The following is a 22,077-nucleotide window of genomic DNA, read 5'->3' as shown; positions in this document are numbered from 1 at the left end:
TTCTGCATCCAATGAGGCAATAATATGGTTTTTGCCTCATGGTAAACTATGTTTATTAATTGTTGAATACTGAGCTGGGCTTTTACCTCTAGGATGAACTTCACTTGATCAAGATCAATAATTTTCTAAATACAGTGTTGGATCATGGTTCCAGTATTTTGTATTGAATGTTTTTACGTCCATATTCTTTACTGATACTGGTCTGCAGGTTTCCTTGTCTGGTCTTGGTACTAGGGTAATGCTGGACTTGCCAAATCTACTTTGAATAATCTCCACCTCTTTTACGTTTTGGAATAATTTAAGAAGAACTGGTATTTATTTTTGCAAAAGAACCAGTAAAACACACTGGTTCTGGGCTTTTCTTTGGGTGGGGGGACTTCTTCCTGATGCAATTGGTCTGTTTAGGTTTCCTATTGTTTTTTTCATCTTTCAGTTTTGGAAAAGTATGTCTCTAAGAACTTGTTCATTTCTTCTATCCAACCTGAAACTGTATAATTGTTCATACTAATCTGCAAAGATCTTTGTGTACTTCTGTGATGTCAGCTGCCTCAAAAAAGAAATGAAACTTTTCTTTCAGTATATTTTTTTGTGTGTACCAGAATTTTCAGCATGTTGTGCCTCGGTTTTTGTTTGTTTCAAATACTGTTTGGTATCTTTTTCTTGATCATTCCTTGATCCGCTGGTTATTCAATACTAAGTTGCCTAAATTACGTGGATTTCTGTAGTTTCCAGAGTTTTTCTTATTATAGACTTATAGTATTAATGCATTATATTGAATTTGTTTTCAGTCTGCTATCTGATGCATCCAAGAGAATGTTATATATGCTGCTGAGAAGAATAAGTTGTCTGCAGCTGCTGTCTGGAATGTTTTCTTCATGTCTATGAGGTCCATTTTGATCTAGTCTGCAATTTTATTCTAATGTTCCTTTGTTGGGCTTGTCTACTACTTCTGAAAAGAGAGGTGTCAAAGTCTCCAGTTGTTACTATGCTGGAGTTTGTCTCTCCCTCCAGCTTTATTAATATTTGTTTTGCATATTTACATTCCTGGGTTTGATATACTGAGTACATAGAATTGTTTTGTCTTACTGAATTAACTCCATTATTGTTATTAAGTGTTATTTGACTGCTTCAAGTTTAAAGTGCCTTTTATGTGAATATTCCTGCCTCCTTTTGGACTCCATTTGTATGAAAGATCTTTGTGACAGAATGTTCTCTATAACTCAGACTGTCTTCAAACTTGTGATAACCTTCCCAACCCTGTATTAGGATTACAAATACAAGTCACAATGTCCAGCCACCTTCATTTTACATTTTAGAAGTGTGGAGTTTCTTCTGTATAACATATAGTTGAGCCTTGCTTTTGTTAATCCATTCAGTTCTGTTTACATTCAGGTGATTGCCAATAGAACCAGAGCCATTTGTAACTTGTTTTCAAATTCAATTGCAATTTCCTTTTGCCTCCCTGTCTTAAAATCTTCCTTTGTAGTTAAGTGATTTATTCTATTGGTATGTTTTGATTCCTGCCTTATGGTTTTTTTTTTTTTGGTTGTCCACTATACAGGATGTTTTGTGGTTACATTAAATGTTACAAAAGAAATTTTGATGAGAAGTTATTTTGATGTGTTCATAAAAATGTAAATAGAAATATAAAAGAACGAGAAAATATACTGGTAAAAAAGTGCATACCTCTGTTTCATTCTTCTACACAATTTTATCTTTAATGTCTTACTTTATAATTTTCTAATATCTATCTCATAATATATTAGTATATTAATTTGTAAATTTCAGTTTTAATCATCATGGTAGGATATTATCATGTTATCTGCCATGATTATGATATTAGAGCATTTTGAACTTATGTAGTTACTTTTTCACCTTTGTTGATACTGGTGATTGAACCTAGGACCTCAAGCACAAAACACAAACATTCTACCACTAACCTATACTCCCACGCCTATTTTATATTTTTTATTTTGAGTCCAGTTCTCACTGAATTGCTCAGGTTACCTTTGAACTCACTCTGTAGCCCAGACAGGTCCTAAACTTGTGATCCTCTTGCAAAACTGGCTTAGGTCACAAGGCCCTTGTTTATTTATTTTTTAATTTCTTTTTTATTATTAATATTTTCTTTTATTTATTTATTTTTCGAATACATTTTTAAGGTTGTAATTAAGTATTTGTGGGTACATATACATACACATATGTATATATGTAACAACAATATAGGAAAAGAGACTATTAATTTGAGGTGATAGGAGAGAGACTAGGAGGGGCTGTAGAGAGGAAAGGGGCATGTGATACAGTTCTATTTTAATTAAAATATATTCTTTTTTTTTGAGCTTCACACAGTCTGTGAGTTGTTTCTGGGGTGTTCAGAGCTTTCTGGGGTTAGTATCCCATTATCAGTGACTGCATATTATGTCTGTTCTTTTGTGACTGAGTTATCTCACTCAGGATGATATTCTCTAGATGCAGCCATTTTCTTAAGAATTTCATAAAGTCATTGTTTCTGATAGCTGAGTAGTACTCCATTGTGTAAATGTACCACAATTTTTGTATCCATTCATCTACTGAAGGACATCTGGGTTCTTTCCAGCTTCTGGCTATTATAAATAGAGCTGCTATGAACATTGTGGTGCATGTATCTTTGTTGTATGTTGTAGAGTCTCTGGGGTAAATGCCCAGAAGTGGAATAACTGGGTCTTCAAGTAGTACTATGTCCATTTTTCTGAAGAACCGCCAGACTGGTTTCCAGAGTGGTTGTATCAGTTTACAACCCCACCAGCAGTGGAAAAGTGTTCCTCTTTCTCCACATCCTCGTCAGCATCTGTTGTCATCTGAGTTTTGGATCTTGAAGGCCCTTGTTTATAAGTTTTCTTTATTTATATATTTTTGTGTGATATGTGCATTTTTATACTTTTTATGTGTCACTTAAAAACAAATTTTGCAAATACTCATCAACTAACAGCGAAGGGGCAGAGGGGAGCAGGGAATGGGATTACATACGCAGTCCTGGTCCTCAGCAGTTCTCAGTATAGCTGCTAGCTGCCTCCAGTTCTTATTTCATCTGGGCTTAGTACTACTTTCTGCTGTCAGTTCTTAATGGCGCTGGCTTTTACCGTTGCTCTTTTAATTTTACCTAGAGTCACTTTTCTGTGAAATTTATTCTATACTTGCTGATGAGCCATTTTTCTAAGTCTGGTTTCTGCCATACTTTTTTGGAAATATAAGCATCTTTATTTAGTGAGATCTTTGGCTCCCTTAGTTGGAGCCAGAAGTTCTTAGACCAGAGGTTCTTACCAAGTCTGTGGTTGTGTGCTATAATGAGAATTTACTCCATATGATAAAAACTTCGGCCATAAACACCTTTATATCATGCCCTTTTGTATTTTGTATTTGGGGATTCTTGCTAAGCTGTTAAAAGGCAACATGTTTATAGTAGCCAAGGGAGGGGATCCATTTTCTTCACTGGCTTAGCCATTGGTAAATTGCTCATATTCCAGTGACTGATTCCAATGTAAGCAAGTGACGCTAATGAAGCTCAGTTGGTCTCACATGAAAGACAGGAAATAGGAAGAAAGCTAGATGGGAAGAAGGAGGGGTGCGTAGAAATAGAGAGAGGATAAGAGATGGTAAAGCATTGGATATGGTTATGATAATTATACACATGTAGAAAATTGTCAATAACAGTGATAAACAAAATCATGCAAAATCAGAGGGAGACAGACAGACAGACACACACACACACACACACACACAGAGAGAGAGACAGAGACAGAGACAGAGAGACAGAGAGACAGAGAGAAAGAGAGAGGGAGAGTCATAAATTTCTGACCTTTTAAAAGAAAGCTTTCCAAGAAGGGTTTTTAAGATAATAAGAATCTATTTGTATCTAGCTGGGTCTTTCAGAGTTATTAACATTGATCTTGAATGTGTGTGAGGTGTGCACCCTCCACACATACACAAGTGTATGTGTGTGTGTGTATATATAATTTTATTAATTATTTAATGATGTTGTTTATGTGTACAATACATTTTGATCACATTCACCCTCCACTACTTTCCTTAACTCCTTTCAGATCTGCCTTTCACAGCAACCCTCAACTTAATAGACTTCTTTATTTTTGATAGCCCATTTGAGTCGCCCATATCTTCCATTTCCACTGGAGCATGATCAACCAAACATGATCCTAAAGAAACAAAATTGACCTTCTTTTCCCCAGAACTATCAGCTGTGCAGAGCTCTTCACCTGAGAACATAGGGTTAATTTTGATCACTCTTGATTTTTTTTCATTGAAGCCATATCCTAATTTCAAAATCTTTTAATTTGGAGGATGGAGGGATGACTCAGAACTTATGAGTACTGGCTACTCTTGCAGAGGACACAGCTTTGTTTCGTAGCACCCATATGATGGCTCACAACATCTGTAACTGCAGTCTTAGGGAGATCCCATAACTTAGTCTGGCCTCCATGGGTACCAGGCATGAATGTGATACTGAGACAAACCTATAAGTAAGATACCCATACACATGAACTAAATGAATTTTTAATATTGTAAGTAATCAATTAATTTCTAGAGAGATTGAGACCATTCAGTCCAGCAAGTTCTACCTCCTTTAAAATGATTCAAAATTCTTCTTTAAAATGGTCATGGTTCGTTAGCACTCACTAAATTTATGCTTGTGTGTTCCATAGGTATAAGAAAGCAGAATTTATGTGCTTTGCCTGGAAATCTTAGCTTCATCAATTCAGTCTACATTTTCCATATTACTATAGGTGACAATTTTCCCAAGCCTTCTACCATTGTGTAAAACAGGCCCTCCCCTCTTCCTCTTCTAAGAACTCAGTTTCCTGTAAGTTCCTTTGGAGCATGTCCTTGAGGAGGGCAAGGGCGATGTTAGAGCCTTCGGTGGCCCCATGCTTTGGCACTTGGAATGGATGACTCACAAGTGGGGCTCAGTTGGGTCTGTCAACTGGATCCCAAATACCAGCTCTTCATGTGGCCTTAACTGTGTGGAGAGAGGACCTAAGGACAGGTTGACAAGAGAGATAACGTTACAGGAGAAACTAGGTGGTTGGAAGCTGAGTCGGTTTCTCAATCCGACCTCAAAATTCACAAAGAATTACTTCTGTGTTTTTATTTGTTGCTAGAGAGTCAGCAAAGCCAGTCTAGGTTCAAGGAACAAAGGAAACGTTGTTTAGAGAAATACACTGTATATTATTATTACATGATGTGGGGGTTTTCTGAATCTTTTAATTAGTAGTTTCTGGTCAGTAAGTGCTTTAGAGGTAGCAATTTAAGTTATTGCAGTTCAAGTTGTTAGTCTTTTTTTGGGGGGGGAGTGACGTTTATTTAGATGTAGTCTTTTTAGGCAGCTTTAAGCTCTCCTACCAGCACACCACCACCCAATGCTTGTCATTCTCAGTCTTCTCCTTGTAGACTGTTTTCAGGAGAATCCGAATCACCACCTCTGTTCCTGTCTCTTTGTTCTCTCCAATGAGGAGCTCCAAAGTATCTCCCACCTTCACTGTTCTGCTTTTCTTCTACAATTTCCCCCATTCAGCCTGAGTTCACCTTTGCAGAATCCATCTACTTTGTTTCTCCCAACATCAAGGCCTGTCTTCAGGATGATGTTGTACCAGAAAGACTGTACTACTTTTTCCAAGTCTTTGTAATCCTTGACCACACTGGGCTCACCCTCAAGCTCCTCCTCCTGCTCATTCTTGGGGTGACTGGTCTCCTCCTTATCTGCATCTTTCTGTGGGATCTTTTTAGGAGATTTCTTGGAATTTATACTGCTTTTGAGTCATATAGAAAATTGAAAAATACATTCTGGGGATACTAAAAACTCTGGAAGTCGCAGAGAGAAAATGTTAGGGAAAAGTTGTTTATAATTTGATATGTTTAACTTGCTACTGGAAAAATATAAGTATCTGTTCCAGGAAGCACAAAGTTTGTGTGAAGATGTCCCTTGAATCACACCCCAGAGTCTGATCCAGGCATCAAGCTTTCTTAGAGCACCTGTGAGCAGTCTGACACCAGGCACAGCCATGCTGCTCAGGACCTGTGCAGTCCTCTGGTCCAAGTGGTTAGTCTTTTAAGGAATGCTATCTACCCAAAATCATCAGGGGCTTAGCTGTGATTAAATGAAAATTTCATTTGTTTATCTTTATGGAACTAGAAAAATATATCCAAGAAGAACTGTTTGGGCATGCTGATAAAAAAGAATTGGTAAAATTTAGTAAAAAGGACATATAATTATATGTTTTTCATTTCCATAACAAAATACTTGAATCTGGGTAACTTTATGAGGCTTGTGATTCTAGATGGCTCATGGCCATGGGACTGACATTTTCTTGGCTTTGGTGAGAAGGCTCACATCATCTTGGCAGGAGCATGGCAAAGAGAAACCATGCCATCAGATAAGGAGCTAAAGGGGCCGGGATGTGACCTTGCTTTGTACATTGTTTTTGTACATATTTACCCTGGAACACACATACACATGAACACAGAGCTCAGAAGCCAATGGTCAGTGTATTCTTTATGTACTTTTCACCTTTTTGTTTTTTGTTTTATTTTGTTTTTGTTTTTGTTTTTGAGACAAGGTCTAAACCTGGAGCTCACCCATTTGCTGAGACCAGTGTGCTATAGAGATTTACCTGATTCAGGCAATGAGGAAATAAAAAAAGGCAGACATGTGTTTAGAAAAACTGTGACCAGAGAGGCCATGTGCACTCTGATATAGTAGTACCAAAGGTGCAACAACCCAGAGCTATTATACACTTAATAAGTACGGCACAGGAGGAGAAGTTATCTAGGCACAGGAGGAGGTCTTTATAAGATGTCTCTGTAGGGGAGTAAGTAGTCTCAGGTTAGCTGAAGTGCCCAACAAAGGGGAGGGAGAACCTGTAGAGACCATATCCAGAGGTTAGGCAAGGTTCCTGGTTGCTGGATGGAGCCACCTACTCAGCTCCAAATTTTTAACCCAGAATGACTCCTGCCTAAAAGAAATACAGGGACAAAGTATGGAGCAGAGACTGAAGGGAAGGCCATCCAGCGACTGCCCCACCTAGGGATTCAGCCCATATGCAGACACAAAACCCAGACACTATTACTGACACCAAGAAGTTCTTGCTGACAGGAGCCTAATATGGATGTCTCCTAAGAGGCTCTGCCAGAGCCTTACCAATACAGATATAGATGCTCACTACCAACCACTGGACTGAGCACAGGGACCCCAATGGAGGAGTTAGGAGAAGGACTGAAGGAGCTGAAGGGATTTGTAACCCCATAGGAAGAATAATATCAACCAACCAGATCCCTCAGAGCTCCCAGGGACTAAACCACCAACCAATGAGTACACATGGAGGGACCCATGGCTTAAACCACATACATAGGAGAGGATGACATTGTATGGCATCAGTAGGAGGAGAAGCCCTGTTGTGGTAAATAAAAATGAGTCTGCTGCTACTAGTTACTGCGCATCACTCTGCTGGAACCACTCGCCCCGTCTACTTTTCTACCAGCCAGGAGCTTAGCTCACATTCTCCACAGCCCAGTAAAATTATGACTCAACAATCAATAATTTATTAATCAGATTTATATGATAAATTCTCAATCCACAATACCTCCAAACAATAAATTCACTGCCAATTAATAAAAGATATAAACCACCCAGACAAGATAAAATCGATCTAGTTCACCTTGATCTGAATTATCCTCCTCTGCCGTCTCCATCTTGATTCTCTTCTCCCTTCCTCCTTTCTCCCACCTTATAAAAACATTATCCCCACCCCACTCTCTATTGTCCAATCATGTATTGCCTTAACATCAACCTACAAAGCCCTTGGTCCTGTGAAGGCTCGATTCCCCAGTGTAGGGGAATGTCAGGTCAGTGAGGTGGGAGTAAGTGGGTGGGAAGGGAAGAGAATGGGGGTCTACAGAGGGGAGACTGGGAAAGGGAATAACATTTGAAATGTAAATAGCATAAATTATCTAATAAAAATGATAAACAAAGGAAGTTACAGTTGCTAGTTTTTACTGTTGAATCATTCATAAAAGCTCATTATCCACAATCCCACCCAGAAAAGATACAACCTTTGCCATCCCTCTAAGCCTCTAGCATGACACCCTTGTCCTTTACGTGAAGCCCCGGTATTTTCAGCCTTCTAATCTCAGAGTATGGCCTTTATGTGCAAGGTCTAGAGGAAGGGCATACCGTACTTCCTAGCCTTGCTTACTTGGAATTCAGTTCCTTTTACTTAGAGTTGAAGAGGATGTGATATGTTGGTGAAATATATCTATTGAGCAGGCACTAAGGGATTTGGAGATCTGTTGGTTTGGTGGCCTTTTCATGGAGACTGGTATCTGTGAAGCTGAGCTGTGAAGAGAAAGGGGCACAGTAGATTGGCTCCCTTCATAGTTTCACATCTTTCCTTGAGCAAATATTTCTCTGTTATATTCCATTAGAACAATTTCTAGAGGCTGTGAATGGGTCTTGTATTATTTGTATTAGTTATGGATGGCTCACTGAAGAAAGTAGAACTTGCCACCACTTTACCTGATTGGTTTGTTTGTTTCTTTGTGGGTGTGTGTATGGGGGAAGAGCACCTGCGTAACATGGAGTCCAGACAAGGGTGTTGGATCACTTAGAGCTCAGTTACAGGCATTTTCTGGACATGAAACTAGCTATCTGAGTGCTGGGGCCTGAACTATAGAACTCATGATTTTGTAGCAAGCAATCTTAACTTCTCATTAGCTCCACAATTTATCTGTCTGTCTGTCTGTCTGTCTGTCTGTCTATCTATCTATCTATCTATCTATCTATCTATCTATCTATCTATCTATCAAGTTAGTTAGTTATCTTTGGTTGGTGGTTTAATCTCTGAGAGGCTCAAGTGTCCAGATTAGTTGACTGTGTTGGTCTTCCTATGGAGTGCCTATTCTCTTCTAGGCCCCTCAACTCTTCCATAAGAGTCCCCAAGTGCCATCCACTGTTTGGCTGTGGTGTCTGTATCTATCTGAGTCAGATGCTGGGTAGAACCTCTCTGAGCACAGTCATGTGCAAACATAATAGAATATCATTAATAATGTCAGAGATTGGTGCTTACCCAGTCACAAGTTGAGACTGTTGTTGGCTGAGCATTCCCTCAGCCTCTGCTTCATTCCCCATCCTTGAATTTCTTATAGACAGGATAAATTTGGGCTAAAAGTTCTGTGGGTTGGTCAGTGTTTCTCTTGTGCCATTGGGGCTCCTACCTGGTTACAGGAGGTGGCCTTTTCAGGTTCCATATCCCTACTGCTATAAGTTTCAGTTAAGGTCTTCCCCCATTGATTCTTGGGGACCTTCCCCTACTCAGGTCTCTGATATATCCTCAAGATGTCCTCACCCTACCCCCATCAACTGCAGATTTCTATTCATTCTCATTGCTATCTCTCCTGTCTCTATCCACACCTGATCCGGAACCACCCTCCTCAATTCCACTCCCCATCTCCTCTTCCACCCAGTTCCCTCCCTTCATCTACCCCTTATAACTATTTTATTCCCCTTCTGAGTGAGATTCAAGCATTCTCACTTGGGCCTTCCTTCTTGTTTAACTTCTTAGGTCCTGTGGGTTGAATCATGAGTATTCTGTACTTTTTGGCTACTATACACTTATCAGTGAGTACATTTGGGTCAGGGTTACCCCATTCAGGATGATATTCTCAAGTCCCATCCATTTGCCTGCAAAAATCATGATGTTCTTGTTTTTAACAAAGACATGAACTATAGAACTCATGATTTTGTAACAAACAATCTTAACTATTGAGCCATCTCTTTAGCCCCCAAATTTATTTTTTATGTTTGTATACATACACTTACCTGATCTGATCCTAATTTTTTTTAAAAAAATTACTTTTATGCTGTCCCAGTTAGAAGCTGTGTTACATGATAGGATTCACAAAACTTTTAAATATCACTTGCCTTCCTTGAGTATTAAGTAGTGGTGCTTTTGTGAGTATTTTATGATACACCTTAAAATGATAGAGGACTCACTGGAGTCTTCCAAGAACTACATTTCTGTCTTCTGACTTATTTCCATGAGGAGATGAGATTAAATTAGAATGCTGGAGGTCTCCCTCAGTCGTGTTTTGAGTGTAACTTCTGCTATTTTGCGTGGATCTCTGGATCAGTGATGGCAGATGAAATACAAACCATAGTTGAATGAGATTCACAGAAAATTCAGATGAAGTCCGTGTTTTGATGAAGGCTTCTACTGAAATAGGAACATCAGTGCATTTCTCTCTGCCTTCTCAAGTTGTCCTGCCCAGGTGAACTTCTGCCTTTGGGTCTGTAGGTGGCAATATCAAACCAGAAATGCTCACATGCACCTGTTGGCCAGGAGAACATATTCAGCCTTCAAATTGGATGATTACATACAGACGCCTTGTATAAAATGTGGCAAAGTCTTGCCTGAATTTGAATATATAATCAGACACCGGCTTTGCCTTGTCCCCATATTTACATATATTTGAATGGCTGCTTCTGTCTTCTGTGATCCACTGGGTGAGGTCTTCTGGGATTTCCCCTTCCTCTCCCCTGCTGACTTGTTAAGGTACCTTTCTGGCTCTTCTTGGGAATAACTGCTTTCTTACAGAAATACCCACTTCTTCCCCGTGCTTGTGTACAGCACCCATCCACCCTTTCCACGAGGGAGAGGGTTGAAAGGAGAGACAAGAGGAGACAGCGTACACCAACGGATCATTTCCATTGCTGTTGCAGTGACTATCACAGGATACCCTGTATACTTTTTTCCTTTTTCATCGTTCCCATCCTTTGTCTACCACGGTTGCTAGTAATGATGAGTTTGAGAAAACCCCCTAAAGATCTAGCCATTTGTTCTGTGGACAAGAAACACAGGTAATAATTCTAAATCTTAATCATATTTTGTTTGTGTCTTTGAGGAGTCAGAGAATGTAGTAAGACTGTCTAGGTCCATTAAAAACATGGCAGGACAAAAAGCAGACAAATCCCGTGTGATGGTAGTGGGTGTGCCTTGGAGGCAGGACAATCAGGAACTAAAGTCTAGCATATACTATATAGGCTTAGAAGGCTATCAAAGACTGTTTACCAATACACAGAAGCAGAGAATCTAACACTGGGGACTAGAAAAAAGAAAGGAAACTAGAGATTATTGAACACAGACTAAGCTGCACCCCTGTGTCTTTTCTATTGGCTACAACTCAAAGTTTCCCATTCCTCATACCAGGACCCCACCATTCCAAAGAGAGGCTGTTGGGAAGTGAATATGGTGGGGAAGAGGAATCACTGGCCCTCTGCTAGGTTAGGGTTGTATTTCTTCAAGTTAAAAATCTGCACAACGATTTCACAGAAACAGTTTTGGCATATCACTTTAGTGTGTGTGTGTGTGTGTGTGTGTGTGTGTGTGTGTGTGTGTGTGTGTGGTGTGGTGTGCATTATAATAACACAAGTGTAGAGGTCAGAGAACAACTTTCAGGAATTAGTTTTTTTCTTCCAGTGTAGGTCTTAGGAATTAAACTGAGATCATTTATAAAAACTTCCACTCCAAGCACTTTTACCAACTGAGCCACTTCAATGGCCCCAGGAACATTGTTATATAGATTAGTTAAGCACTCTAGTGTTGTTATAACATAGCATGTTTTCCTCCACCCTTCTAGCCCAACCAAGAATATAACAGAGCCACATCTACCATATTTTCTGAGATAAATGTATATTGAATTTGAAATGGCATTTATAAATTCATTGAAAAGTGCTTCGTATGAATCATACTAGGCTTCGAAAGCAAGCCTTGAGCTTGGTGTGATAATCCACACTTGTAATCCCATCTGAGGCGGTAAGATCAGGAATGCAAAGCCATCCTTTGCTATATAACAAAGGTCAGCCTAAGCTACACAAGACCTGTCTCAAATAGCCAAAAGGAGGGTGAGGACTGGACAGATGGCTCAGCAGTTAAGAACAAAGACTGCTCTTGCAGAGGACCTGGGTTCAATTCTTAGAATCCACATATTGGCCCACAATCATAGGAATCTTCATTTCCAGGGGATTTAATACCTTCTGGCCTGTGGATCATGCCTATGTTACCCAAACAACACACGCAGGCACCACACCCATATATACAGTAAAATAAAATAAGATTTTTTTATAGCCATTTAAAAGTAAAAACCGTTTCAAGCCAGATTGGTTTTGGCTATGATTATACATATGTATATTTTTTATTTAAATATAATATTACTTTCCATATTAAACTTATTTGGCTAAGTAAAGTATGTCTTTTGGAATCAATTTCTCATGCCAGGTAATACCGCTATAAGACAATCTGGCTATAAGACATTTCACTAGTAACAGTTTCTTTTCTTTCCAATAATTTGTTATAATCCAAGGCAGCTGTCTCATGTTATTTTGAAAAACAGTTAAATAGCTTTATAATATTTACCAAACCTAGGAATTTGACTAGTTCTTGGAAAGCAATAGCACAGGGTCCACAAGCCCATGCTATTAATTTCTGCAACTCTCACAGCAATTAGAGCAGAATATGGAAGTGTGACAGTCATTTAGTCACAGAAAGAGAACACAAAGAATATTTACTAAACTGAAAGGAAACCAGGAAAGCCGTTTTCTTCAGATTGCACGACTGCTTAAATGCACTTTTAAAATTATCTTTTATAAGTGATGGCTTTTAATGCCTCTTTAATTTCTTGGTTGGAAATTAAACGTCAGATGATTAACCATTAAGCTGCAAATCATAGCTACTAGGAGATTTTTGAAGATAACATTCTAGCCAGGCAAGTGTTTTGAGAAGATAATAATAATGCATCTGTTGGCTAAAGTTGACAAAAAAAAGATCTCTCTGTAGGGAGGCAGGGTGGTAATGTGGACAGTCCCAAGGTTGACTTCAGACCTCAATATTACATCTCCCATAACCACTCACCAACTATTTGCCCCCTTGGGCCTCGGGTGTCTCAACTATAAAATGGGGGGAAAGACCCATACCAAAATGCTTAGCATAAAATGGTAACTTTACAAATCCCATTAGATAAATCCAAACAGTTTACTTAGAAAGTAGGTTTTATCTGTTCTTTGAAGCATTTATTTTACTTTTTATCGTATGTATATCATGTTTCTGTGGGGGGATATGTGCACATGTGGGTGAAGGTGTCCATAGGATCCAGAAGAGGGCGTCAGATTCCCTGGAACTGGAATTAAAGGCCGTTGTGAGCTGGTTCCTTGCAAGAGCATCAGTATATGCTTTAACCACCAAGTCTTTCTCCAGCTCCTGGTTTTCTGTTTCATGCATGAGTGTTTTGAGGCTCAGGCTGTGTCCAGCACTTCCCCTCAGCTGCTTCTAGAACATGGCTGTGAAAACAGATATAAAAGATAACGTTGATAATTTGATGTGACTGTTCAGTTGTCATGTAGCATCCCCTAAGGCAGCCAGCGTCAGTCCTTTCCCCCTTGGCATGCATGTGGTACTACATAGTCAGGGCTGCTGCTGAGGTTACTGAAACTACATATTTGACTGAGCCCAGAAACCTGAGGAGAGAGTGTTCATTTATAATAGGGATCACTTGCAAGTTACTCCATTTCCAACCCCGTTTGTACTCTATTGCTAATAGTAGGGTTTCTTTGGACACATTTCACAGGCTGTGGTAATACCACAGTGGGGGGGCACTATATAAAATATGTTCCATTTTTAAGAAATGACCACTCTTTAGTAGAGAATTCTTGTTTGGGGCTACTAGGAATGTCCAACCAGGAGTCTCAGAATCTAAGAAGCCCTTGTAGACACTTGGAAGTTCTTGATAGAAAAGCTATGGTGCTAAAACATTATTGCGGGATGGTGAACAGAGAAAGGCAGTAAGCTGGCAGAAACACTTAGCCTACTGACATCTGCTAGATGGGATCTGACGAAGGCTTGCTTGGACTTATATGGTAGAGGTGGGGGTGGGCAGGAATAAAAACATCCAAGGACATTTGCAGCTGGCTGAACATGTACAGATGACCAAGAAGGTTAAGCAGTCAAGGAAGAAAGCCGGTTTCCAATTCATTTCTGGGGAGTAGGTTCCTCTCTCTAATTGTATCTTTTTTAAAATTTCCTTCCTCCCATCTCCTCTCCATGTTTCCTGTATCTCTTCCCTTTCCTTCCCCCTCCTTTCCTTCCTTTCTCTTTTCTTTCCTTCTTTCTTGCTCATCCTTTTTCTTTTTGAAAATTTTATCAGTTCATACCACACTTCATTCTTTATCTCATTATATCTAGAATAGAAGCCATTATGTCCCTCAGGTGGACCACAAATCCCTGGAGTTTCTCCTAAGTCCGGAGGCCTAGGACAGTAACTGCTACCGCACCTGGTACTCTCTAATTTTCAAAGTGTCTATCGAACCACCTTGCAATCCCAGCCCTCACAGATGGAGATGATCTGGAATGGTACCAAAAGAGGAATCAGCATGTGAGATTTCTACATGTATAGGGCTAGGATCATGAAATGCACTTGTATCTCCACTAAGATGCTGCCTTATGGGAGTGTTTAGATAACCTGCAGAGCTGTACTCAGGTCTTAGGCAAAGTGACTCTTTGGTTAGTCATACCAACACCCCACTGCCCGAATATAGTTTTTCGTTCTAGTAAAGCAAAGTAAAATGTGATGGGGGAATTACTGAGTTGTTAGTCTTGGCATCAGACCAGCAAGTAAGTAGAATGTTTGAACTCACCAAGAAAGCATCTATTTTATCCTCAGATTGAGGTGATCTAATAGACACTTCACCCTGTCACCTGGGTACAGAATCCTTAAAGGTGAAGAACTTTTGTTCTTTGCTGTAGCACTGGTCAAGGACAGAACCTTCTCCTCAATAGCTGCTCCATCAGTAAGTGCTGAATGGGTAAATAGCACCGGGGATCCCAAATATGGCCCATCATCATTTCCCTTGTGCTGGGAACTAACACAGTAAATTGATACTTGACATCAGATATTTTATAGTACTCGACACATATTCATTGTTTTTTCTCTAGTGATGATCTAGAACGATTCATGGAAAACCAAGGTGCATCCAGCCCAGGTATCCTCATTTTAACAACAAGTCTCAGCAAACCATTCATGCGACTGGAAAAGTATGTTACTCTCTTGCAAGAACTGGAACGACATATGGAGGTAAGGAAAGGCAAGCTTGAGCAAGGTCCTCTACCAACTGGTGTCCTTAGCACCACACAAAGCAGATGGTCTGCCTCCAAACTAACTTTATTAAGAACCCAGAAAGCATCATGGTTTCAAATTCAACGTGATCAGCTCTTCCCTCTCCCAGCATTCCTCTTTATGCAAGAAATAAGATAGCCAGGTTTTTCTGCTACACAGTTACCATTCTTCCCCCACCCTCTCCTCCTCCAGGCCTTGGCCTTGCTCCTTCCCTCAAAGCTATGTGCATTTCTTGATTTAGGTCAGTGGTTCTCACACTGTGAATTGCAACCCTTTCGGCGGTTGAACAACCCTTTCACTGGGATCACATATCACCGATTCTGCATCTCAGATATGTACGTTGTGATTCATAACAGTAGCAACATTACAGTTATGAAGTAGCAATGAAATAATTTTATGGTTGGGGGTCACCACAACCTGGGGACTTTTATTAAAGGGTCACAGCATTAGGAAGGCTAAGAAGCAGTGACTTGGAGTTCTTTTGCCAGCTTGTCTGTAGATGACAGTTCAGTGTCAATCAAACTTACAAATCTCTATTGTTTTGCAAACCAACATCAGAAAACAGAAGAGCAAACCAAAGAGAAGCAGATGAAAATATTTAAAAAATATGTTTGTTGCAGATGGGAACACTGTGGGCATTTGATTTCCAGACTCTGGCACTCCTTAAAGATTATGAATGGATTCAATACACTAGTCACTGTCCATCAGTATGTTTAAATCAAAGTTCACTCACATTTTTGTTTAGAAACTTAAAATCTGCTTGTAAGATTCTAGTGCAGCTATAATCTTTTCTAAATATTAGGAATTGCAGTGAGGTCTGATAAGCGAGTCTGAGCACCCAAATCTTGTCACTTTAACCTGCAGCTCTTTCCTGATCTGGCATGGGGTGTGGAGGTGTAGGCGGCAACGACTGTGTTTACCATAGTTGCTCTTCCTGTGTCTGGGGAAAGGTTTTGAGGTTTTAAAGGGGTTGATTATCTTTAAAGAAAAAGGTTACACGCTACTGTGCTTGTCAGCGTTTGTAAGTCTTGAGAGCTTGCTCTCTCTCTGTGACAAAAAAAAAAAAAAAAAAAAAAAAGAGTCTCAGGGTATTTGGACTGCCCTAAAGTAGTTGGAGGCAGTGGGGAGCTGGTGAGGAAAAGGTTGAGATTTCAATTGGACCTCCAGGCCTCACCTATTGCTGGCCCAGCCTCTGTTGGGTCACACTGGCTTTTGACTCTTCCTTCAAATCATCAGATGCTACACCCCCCCTTTCTGGGAGTGTATCACTGGGCCAGCCCCATACAGATTTCTAATCCCTCCTTAAAGTAAGTTTTACCATGAAAGAATGCATACTAACTTTCCATGGACAATCCTGCCTGTGGCTTGGGTCAGATCTCTAGTTAGTCTGTTCCACCGCATTTTCTACCTGAGACTCTGAGACTGGATGAGCAAAATTAGCCTTCTCCCTTCTTCAGCTGAATCCATGGGGTCAGTGCATATACACTCTAGGTGAGATATGCCTACATGTGTATATACCTCAACATTAGGTACATTACAGGATCAGTGATGTCCCTCTGAGTAATTATATGGTAGTGGTATTTATTACTGAATATTACTTATTTATTCTATCTTTATTAATTAAAATAAAATTTAATTACATTTGATCATATTCTTCCCCTCCCCCAAGTCCACCAAGTCTTCCTTCCTGCCCATCCCAGCTTCACATTCTTTTTCAGAAACCAAACCCAAACCCTACAAAACCTAGACAAGAAAATACAATACCCAAAAAGAAAACAAAAGAAGTGTAAAGAAAAAGATGGCTCACAACCATTTGTAATAGGATCTTGTGTCCTCTTCTGGTGTGTCTGATGACAGGACAGTGTACTCACATAAAGTGTATGTGGGTGTGAGAGAGTGTGTATGTGCACCTGAGTGTAGATATTTGAGGAGCCCAGAAGCTTTGGATCCCACTGGAGCTGACCACAGTTACAGGCAGTGGTGAGCGGGCTGACTTGGGGGTTGGGATCCTCAGCAGAAGTGGTAAGCACTCTTAACTGCTGAGCTATCTCTCCAGCCCCAGAAGATTTCTTAATCACACAGTTACTGGAAGCACTGAGATCCTAAATTCTGGTCTGTTTTTGAATTCTTAAATTATATTATACAGTTGATTGTTTTGCACATAAAATTTAAGTTTACTCCATTTTTTCTTTCGAATTGACAAGCAAGTTTCTCAATAGTTATGGTGTATATACGATGTTTTGATATATTCATGCACATATACACATTCACATGTTAGAATCTAGCCAAGCACAGTTGACTTTTTTTTTTTAAAAAAAGTTTTTGTTTTGTTTTTTTGGTTTTGTTTTTGTTTTTTTTTTTTTTTTTAGATTTTATTTATACAAGTACACTGTCTTCAGACACACCAGAAGAGGGCATCAGATCCCATTACAGATGGTTGTGAGCCACCATGTGGTTGCTGGGAATTGAACTCAGGACCTCTGGAAGAGCAGCCAGTGCTCTTAGCCGCTGAGCCATCTCTCCGGCCACTCCTTAAATTTTAATACAGGTGTGGATTCATGTAATCAACCACAAATCAAGATATAAGGAAATTCCAACACACACACACACACACACACACACACACACACACACACACCTATTCTGTTATCCTTTTGTGGTCACACTTTCAACTCACCCCACTCATGGCAGCATCCAGTCTCCTCTAATACTGTTTTTATTATTTATCTTTTTAAAATTATTTTTCATTTCTATTAGTTATTTTATTTATTTACATTTCAAATGTCCCCCTTCCTGATTTCCCCTCTGGAAACCCTCATTCCATTCCCCCTTCCCTTTGCCTCTATGAGGGTGCTCACCCATCCACCCATCCAACCCCTACCTCATCCCTCTAGCATCCCCCTACACTTTTTTGAGATTCTAATATAATGACATCATTTCCTCCCTCCCAACCCTTTCACATACCCCTTCCAGCTCTCTTCCTCTGCTCCCATTGATTGTTGTTGTGTACATATATGCGCGCGCTGACACTGTTTGTAAATGCATTCCTTTGACAGGACACGCATCCAGACCATCAGGATATTCTGAAAGCAATCATAGCGTTCAAAACACTCATGGTAGGTGACATTCTCAGACTGTCCTTCTCCATTTTGTATTCTTGGTTGCAGAAAGAGTGATTTGTGTGTACCATTTCTTTCCTTAAGGAAGAGTCCTCCAGAGAGAAAGAATAGTTTCTGAGCACAGTGGCCCCATGATCTGTTGCGCTTGGTTTTGTTCTCCGCAAAGCATGCTTACCTATGAAAGGTTGCCAGGCTGAGGGTATGAAGCAAGCACAGTTGAAAGCCTTGGCCACATTAAGCATTGATGTGTAGGTGGGGGTTTCCTTTTTTATTTCTTTGCCTTCACCCCCATTGCTCACCCTATGTCTGTCTAACTTGTCATTCACTGATTGACATCAATACTGAATTTTACTATTTGTGCCAAAAGATGTGAACTTGGTTGTTTTTTTTTTTTTTTTTTTTTTTCTTCAAATGAAAAAGAAATCCTTCCTAAAAGGAAAAACACAGTGTACTAAAATGAAGTTGCTTAATATAGACTGCTACCAGAGGTAGCTTTAATCTTGCATCTTGAGCATCAAGGTCAATCTATCTCCTTGAACCTACTGATGTAAAACCTTTTGATGCCATTTCAGGAGGAAAAAAAACTTTATTTTGAGTAATGGGTTAAGTTTCGATATATTTGACATTTCTAAAGCATTCTGTGGGATTTGGACCAATCAATGTTCAGCTTTTGATCCTTGCTGGACAGTTATGGCCTACCATTCACCATCGATTCATTTTTTTTTTTAAGACTAATTTCTCCATTTAGTATTTTATTCTGGATATAACCAGGGTATCAAGATATTTACCAATTTTATAGGACTTTTATGTATTATACAACTTATTTTTTTTAATTGGAGAACTTTATTTAAAAAAAACAAAAATAAATGTACAAATTTTAAGCATTTTTGCATAAAAGTATACAAATACATTTTTGTCAGTGCTTGGCTTTTTTTAAGGTTTGATAGTGTGCATTAAGATCTTACTAGTTACAACGAGCATAAAGTACATGTAAAACAAGATGTAACCTGGAAATAGGCAAGGTTTTCTTGGTGTGTAAGGCGTAAACATAATGGTTTTTTCTTTCTTTTTTTTTTTTTTTTTCTTGAACTTCACACAGTCTGTGAGTTGTTTCCGGATCGATTCACTTTTATTGCTTTGGAAAGATAAGTAGCTGGCATGTCAGTAGTCAAAAAGAAAGCTGGAGATCAGGAATCATGAGAAATTTGGTCCTGATGTTAGAAAAAAATAGTAAAAATACTAACTCAACTTCACAGAATCACTCCCTCAAACCCACAGCATGGCATCTGTTATAACTTGTGTTGCTTGAATTTGTTCTATGTAAATGAACATAGAAGGCCTTTGAAAAACCAGGCAAGTAAACAGTATGACAAATGCGAGGACCTGCCTGCTGTGGTGGGATATGCCTGTAATAGCGCCGCTCGGGAGACTGAGACAGACGCTCTATTTCACAGTCAGAGCCTCAGTTACAGAGGGAGTTTGAGGCCAGCCTGGGCTGCACAAGAGCCTGTCTGAACAACAAACAAAAACACCAACCTGAACAAAAGGCAAACGGATCTTCTTTTTTGTCACATTAAAACTTGTTTTGATGGTGGGAATATATTTACTACAAATACACGTGCTTTCAAAGCCTGTAGTGTGTTTATTTCTTAAAGTCTTAGTTGAATAATGCAACAGGCTTTTATAGAAAGACTCACTTCCGAAAAAGAATTATACTACACTCATTTGGATGCAGTAATGTAATCACTCATTTGCTTAGACTTGTATTTGCTTTGAAATAAGTACTGTTAAATTGCTCCAAGATAACTTTAATCTTCTGAATCAGGTTTTATATATCTCCATATTTTTCCTACTCCATACAGTATTGGAAAACTGTTTTTTTTTTTTTTTTTTTGAATTTTCAACTTAATCATCATGAAACACACTTTTATCTATTTTCCCTAATTCTTTTAGGAATAAAAGTAACCTGGATATTTTACAAAAACGCCCTGATGCTCCCTAAACAAAGTTGGGCCACTGCACTCGTGTTTCGTGATAAATTCAGTATGATTCACTGTGGCAATAAATAAATAAATAAATAAATAAATAAATAAATAAATAAATAAATAAATAAATAAATTTTGCCATTCCCTTTCCTCAAAACTCTGGGAGTGTTTTGTTTTTTTTTCTTATAAAAAGTTGCTACTTTTTTTTTCCAAGAGAGTAAGCATATGTGAAACAAATGAAGTTACTTTGTAATTACAGTCTTGTTTATCTATGGTAATGAAGGGCCAATGGCATTTCTGGCTCTACTTGGTAAGATTCTGTTCCTTGTCTCTCCAGACTCCTCATGGGGAGGGAGAAATGAACCCCCTTTTTGCACTTTATCTTGATGCTTTGGCAAAATGAAAATGCTCTTCTCTTCCTATGACTTTGAGAGGCTAAGAGCTAGGTAGTACATTGGTTCGTGTGGCAGGAGCATAGGTGATCATAGGAATAAGAACAAAGGACAAAATAAAGTGAGAAACAAGGATTCAAAAGCCATGGCTTCTTTTGAACTTGCTTTGGGTCTGAGAAGTTTCCCAATCTCATCTAGTACAAATTCCCACTGCATCATGCTCTGTTGCAGGGGCAGTGCCAAGATCTGAGAAAGAGAAAGCAGCTGGAACTGCAGATCCTTTCGGAACCTATTCAGGCATGGGAAGGAGATGATATTAAGACTTTGGGAAACGTGATCTTTATGTCACAAGTAGTAATGCAGCACGGGGCCTGTGAGGTAAGTTCTCGGCACTGCTCCTTCCAGCTTCCGTAGTTCCTTCCATTATTACTTATTATGTCAAGACCCACCAGGGTAGCAGCAGAGGGAATGGGAAAAGACTTTGAGACACGTCCGATGTTAACAGCAACAGAAAGGGGTAACTTCTGGGATCCAGAAGATATCAGATATACTTTACAGCTGTTAACTTTCAGAAGACACTAGGTATCTAAGCAGAGCTATCCTGTAAGCAGCTGTTAATATACTATGGATTTAAAGGTCTCTCTGACAGATGTACCTTTCTACAAGGCACATATGCAAAGAGAAGCATGGTGATTGAAGACAGATTATTTCTTTTAGGAAGAGGCCAGGGTAGGGGACAAAGGTTGATCATGTCACCTGGTATGATTTATTGGGTGTTAGAGTTGTCTCCCTTTTCCATAACACCTTCCTATACCCTCTGATATGCTTGTGGCAGAGATTCATTACTACAGGTTAATAAGCAATCTCATTGAAAATGCAGACACCCTGGGGAAGGTTAAAACAGTGAGGGTAACTATTAGTCATTCACATCTTTGGAATAAAATCCTTGGATGAAACGAGGAAGAACCATTGTGGAGCTGGGTGCAGGACACAAATAGGAAAATAGAAAAGAATTGAGGGTTATGGTGTCATTGAAATTCCTGGAGGAACACTTGAAAGTGGCCAGCATGCTGAGTGCTATGGAAGGTTCAGAGGTCAAGGAATGTGAGGACCAAAAAGAAGCCATTGGATTTTGCTAGGAGGCAGTTATTGATGAGTTTGAGAGAACAGTGGGAGAGTGCCATTAGGGAGGGATCAATGGAGAGAAAATGAAGGCAGGGAGTAATTTGGCAATAAAATGTCAAGAAATGAGATATTATAAGTGAGGAACCACATGGTGAGCAAGGTCCTTAAGAAAGCGATACACATGTGTTAAAGGCAAAAGAGGAGAACCTAGTAAAACTGGAGAGGCTGCTGAAGAATGACAATGTT

The 22,077-nt window shown here is 39.4% G+C and overlaps 1 protein-coding gene and 1 pseudogene across 5 annotated transcripts in view; one reads left to right on the top strand and one right to left on the bottom strand.

Moving 5' to 3' along the window:
- Nucleotides 1-22,077, top strand: part of ARHGEF6 (Rac/Cdc42 guanine nucleotide exchange factor 6) — a 111,804-nt gene that overhangs the window by 74,002 nt on the left and 15,725 nt on the right. For all 4 annotated transcript variants that reach the window (XM_080910773.1, XM_080910772.1, XM_080910771.1 and 1 more), the window contains 3 exons: nucleotides 15,030-15,168; nucleotides 18,267-18,326; nucleotides 20,938-21,084. In XM_080910773.1, coding sequence (XP_080766899.1) covers nucleotides 15,030-15,168; nucleotides 18,267-18,326; nucleotides 20,938-21,084 — 346 coding nt within the window. The remainder of the gene's footprint in view (nucleotides 1-15,029; nucleotides 15,169-18,266; nucleotides 18,327-20,937; nucleotides 21,085-22,077) is intronic.
- LOC308415693 (mitochondrial transcription rescue factor 1-like) lies at nucleotides 5,352-6,055 on the bottom strand (annotated as a pseudogene). The gene has a single exon. The product of its transcript is annotated as a mitochondrial transcription rescue factor 1-like (transcript).

The sequence above is a fragment of the Micromys minutus genome (assembly GCF_963924665.1).
Source record: "Micromys minutus genome assembly, chromosome: X".
NCBI lineage: Eukaryota > Metazoa > Chordata > Mammalia > Rodentia > Muridae > Micromys > Micromys minutus.
Note: the sequence above shows the minus strand (reverse complement) of the source record. Positions and strands in the feature narration are given on the sequence as shown.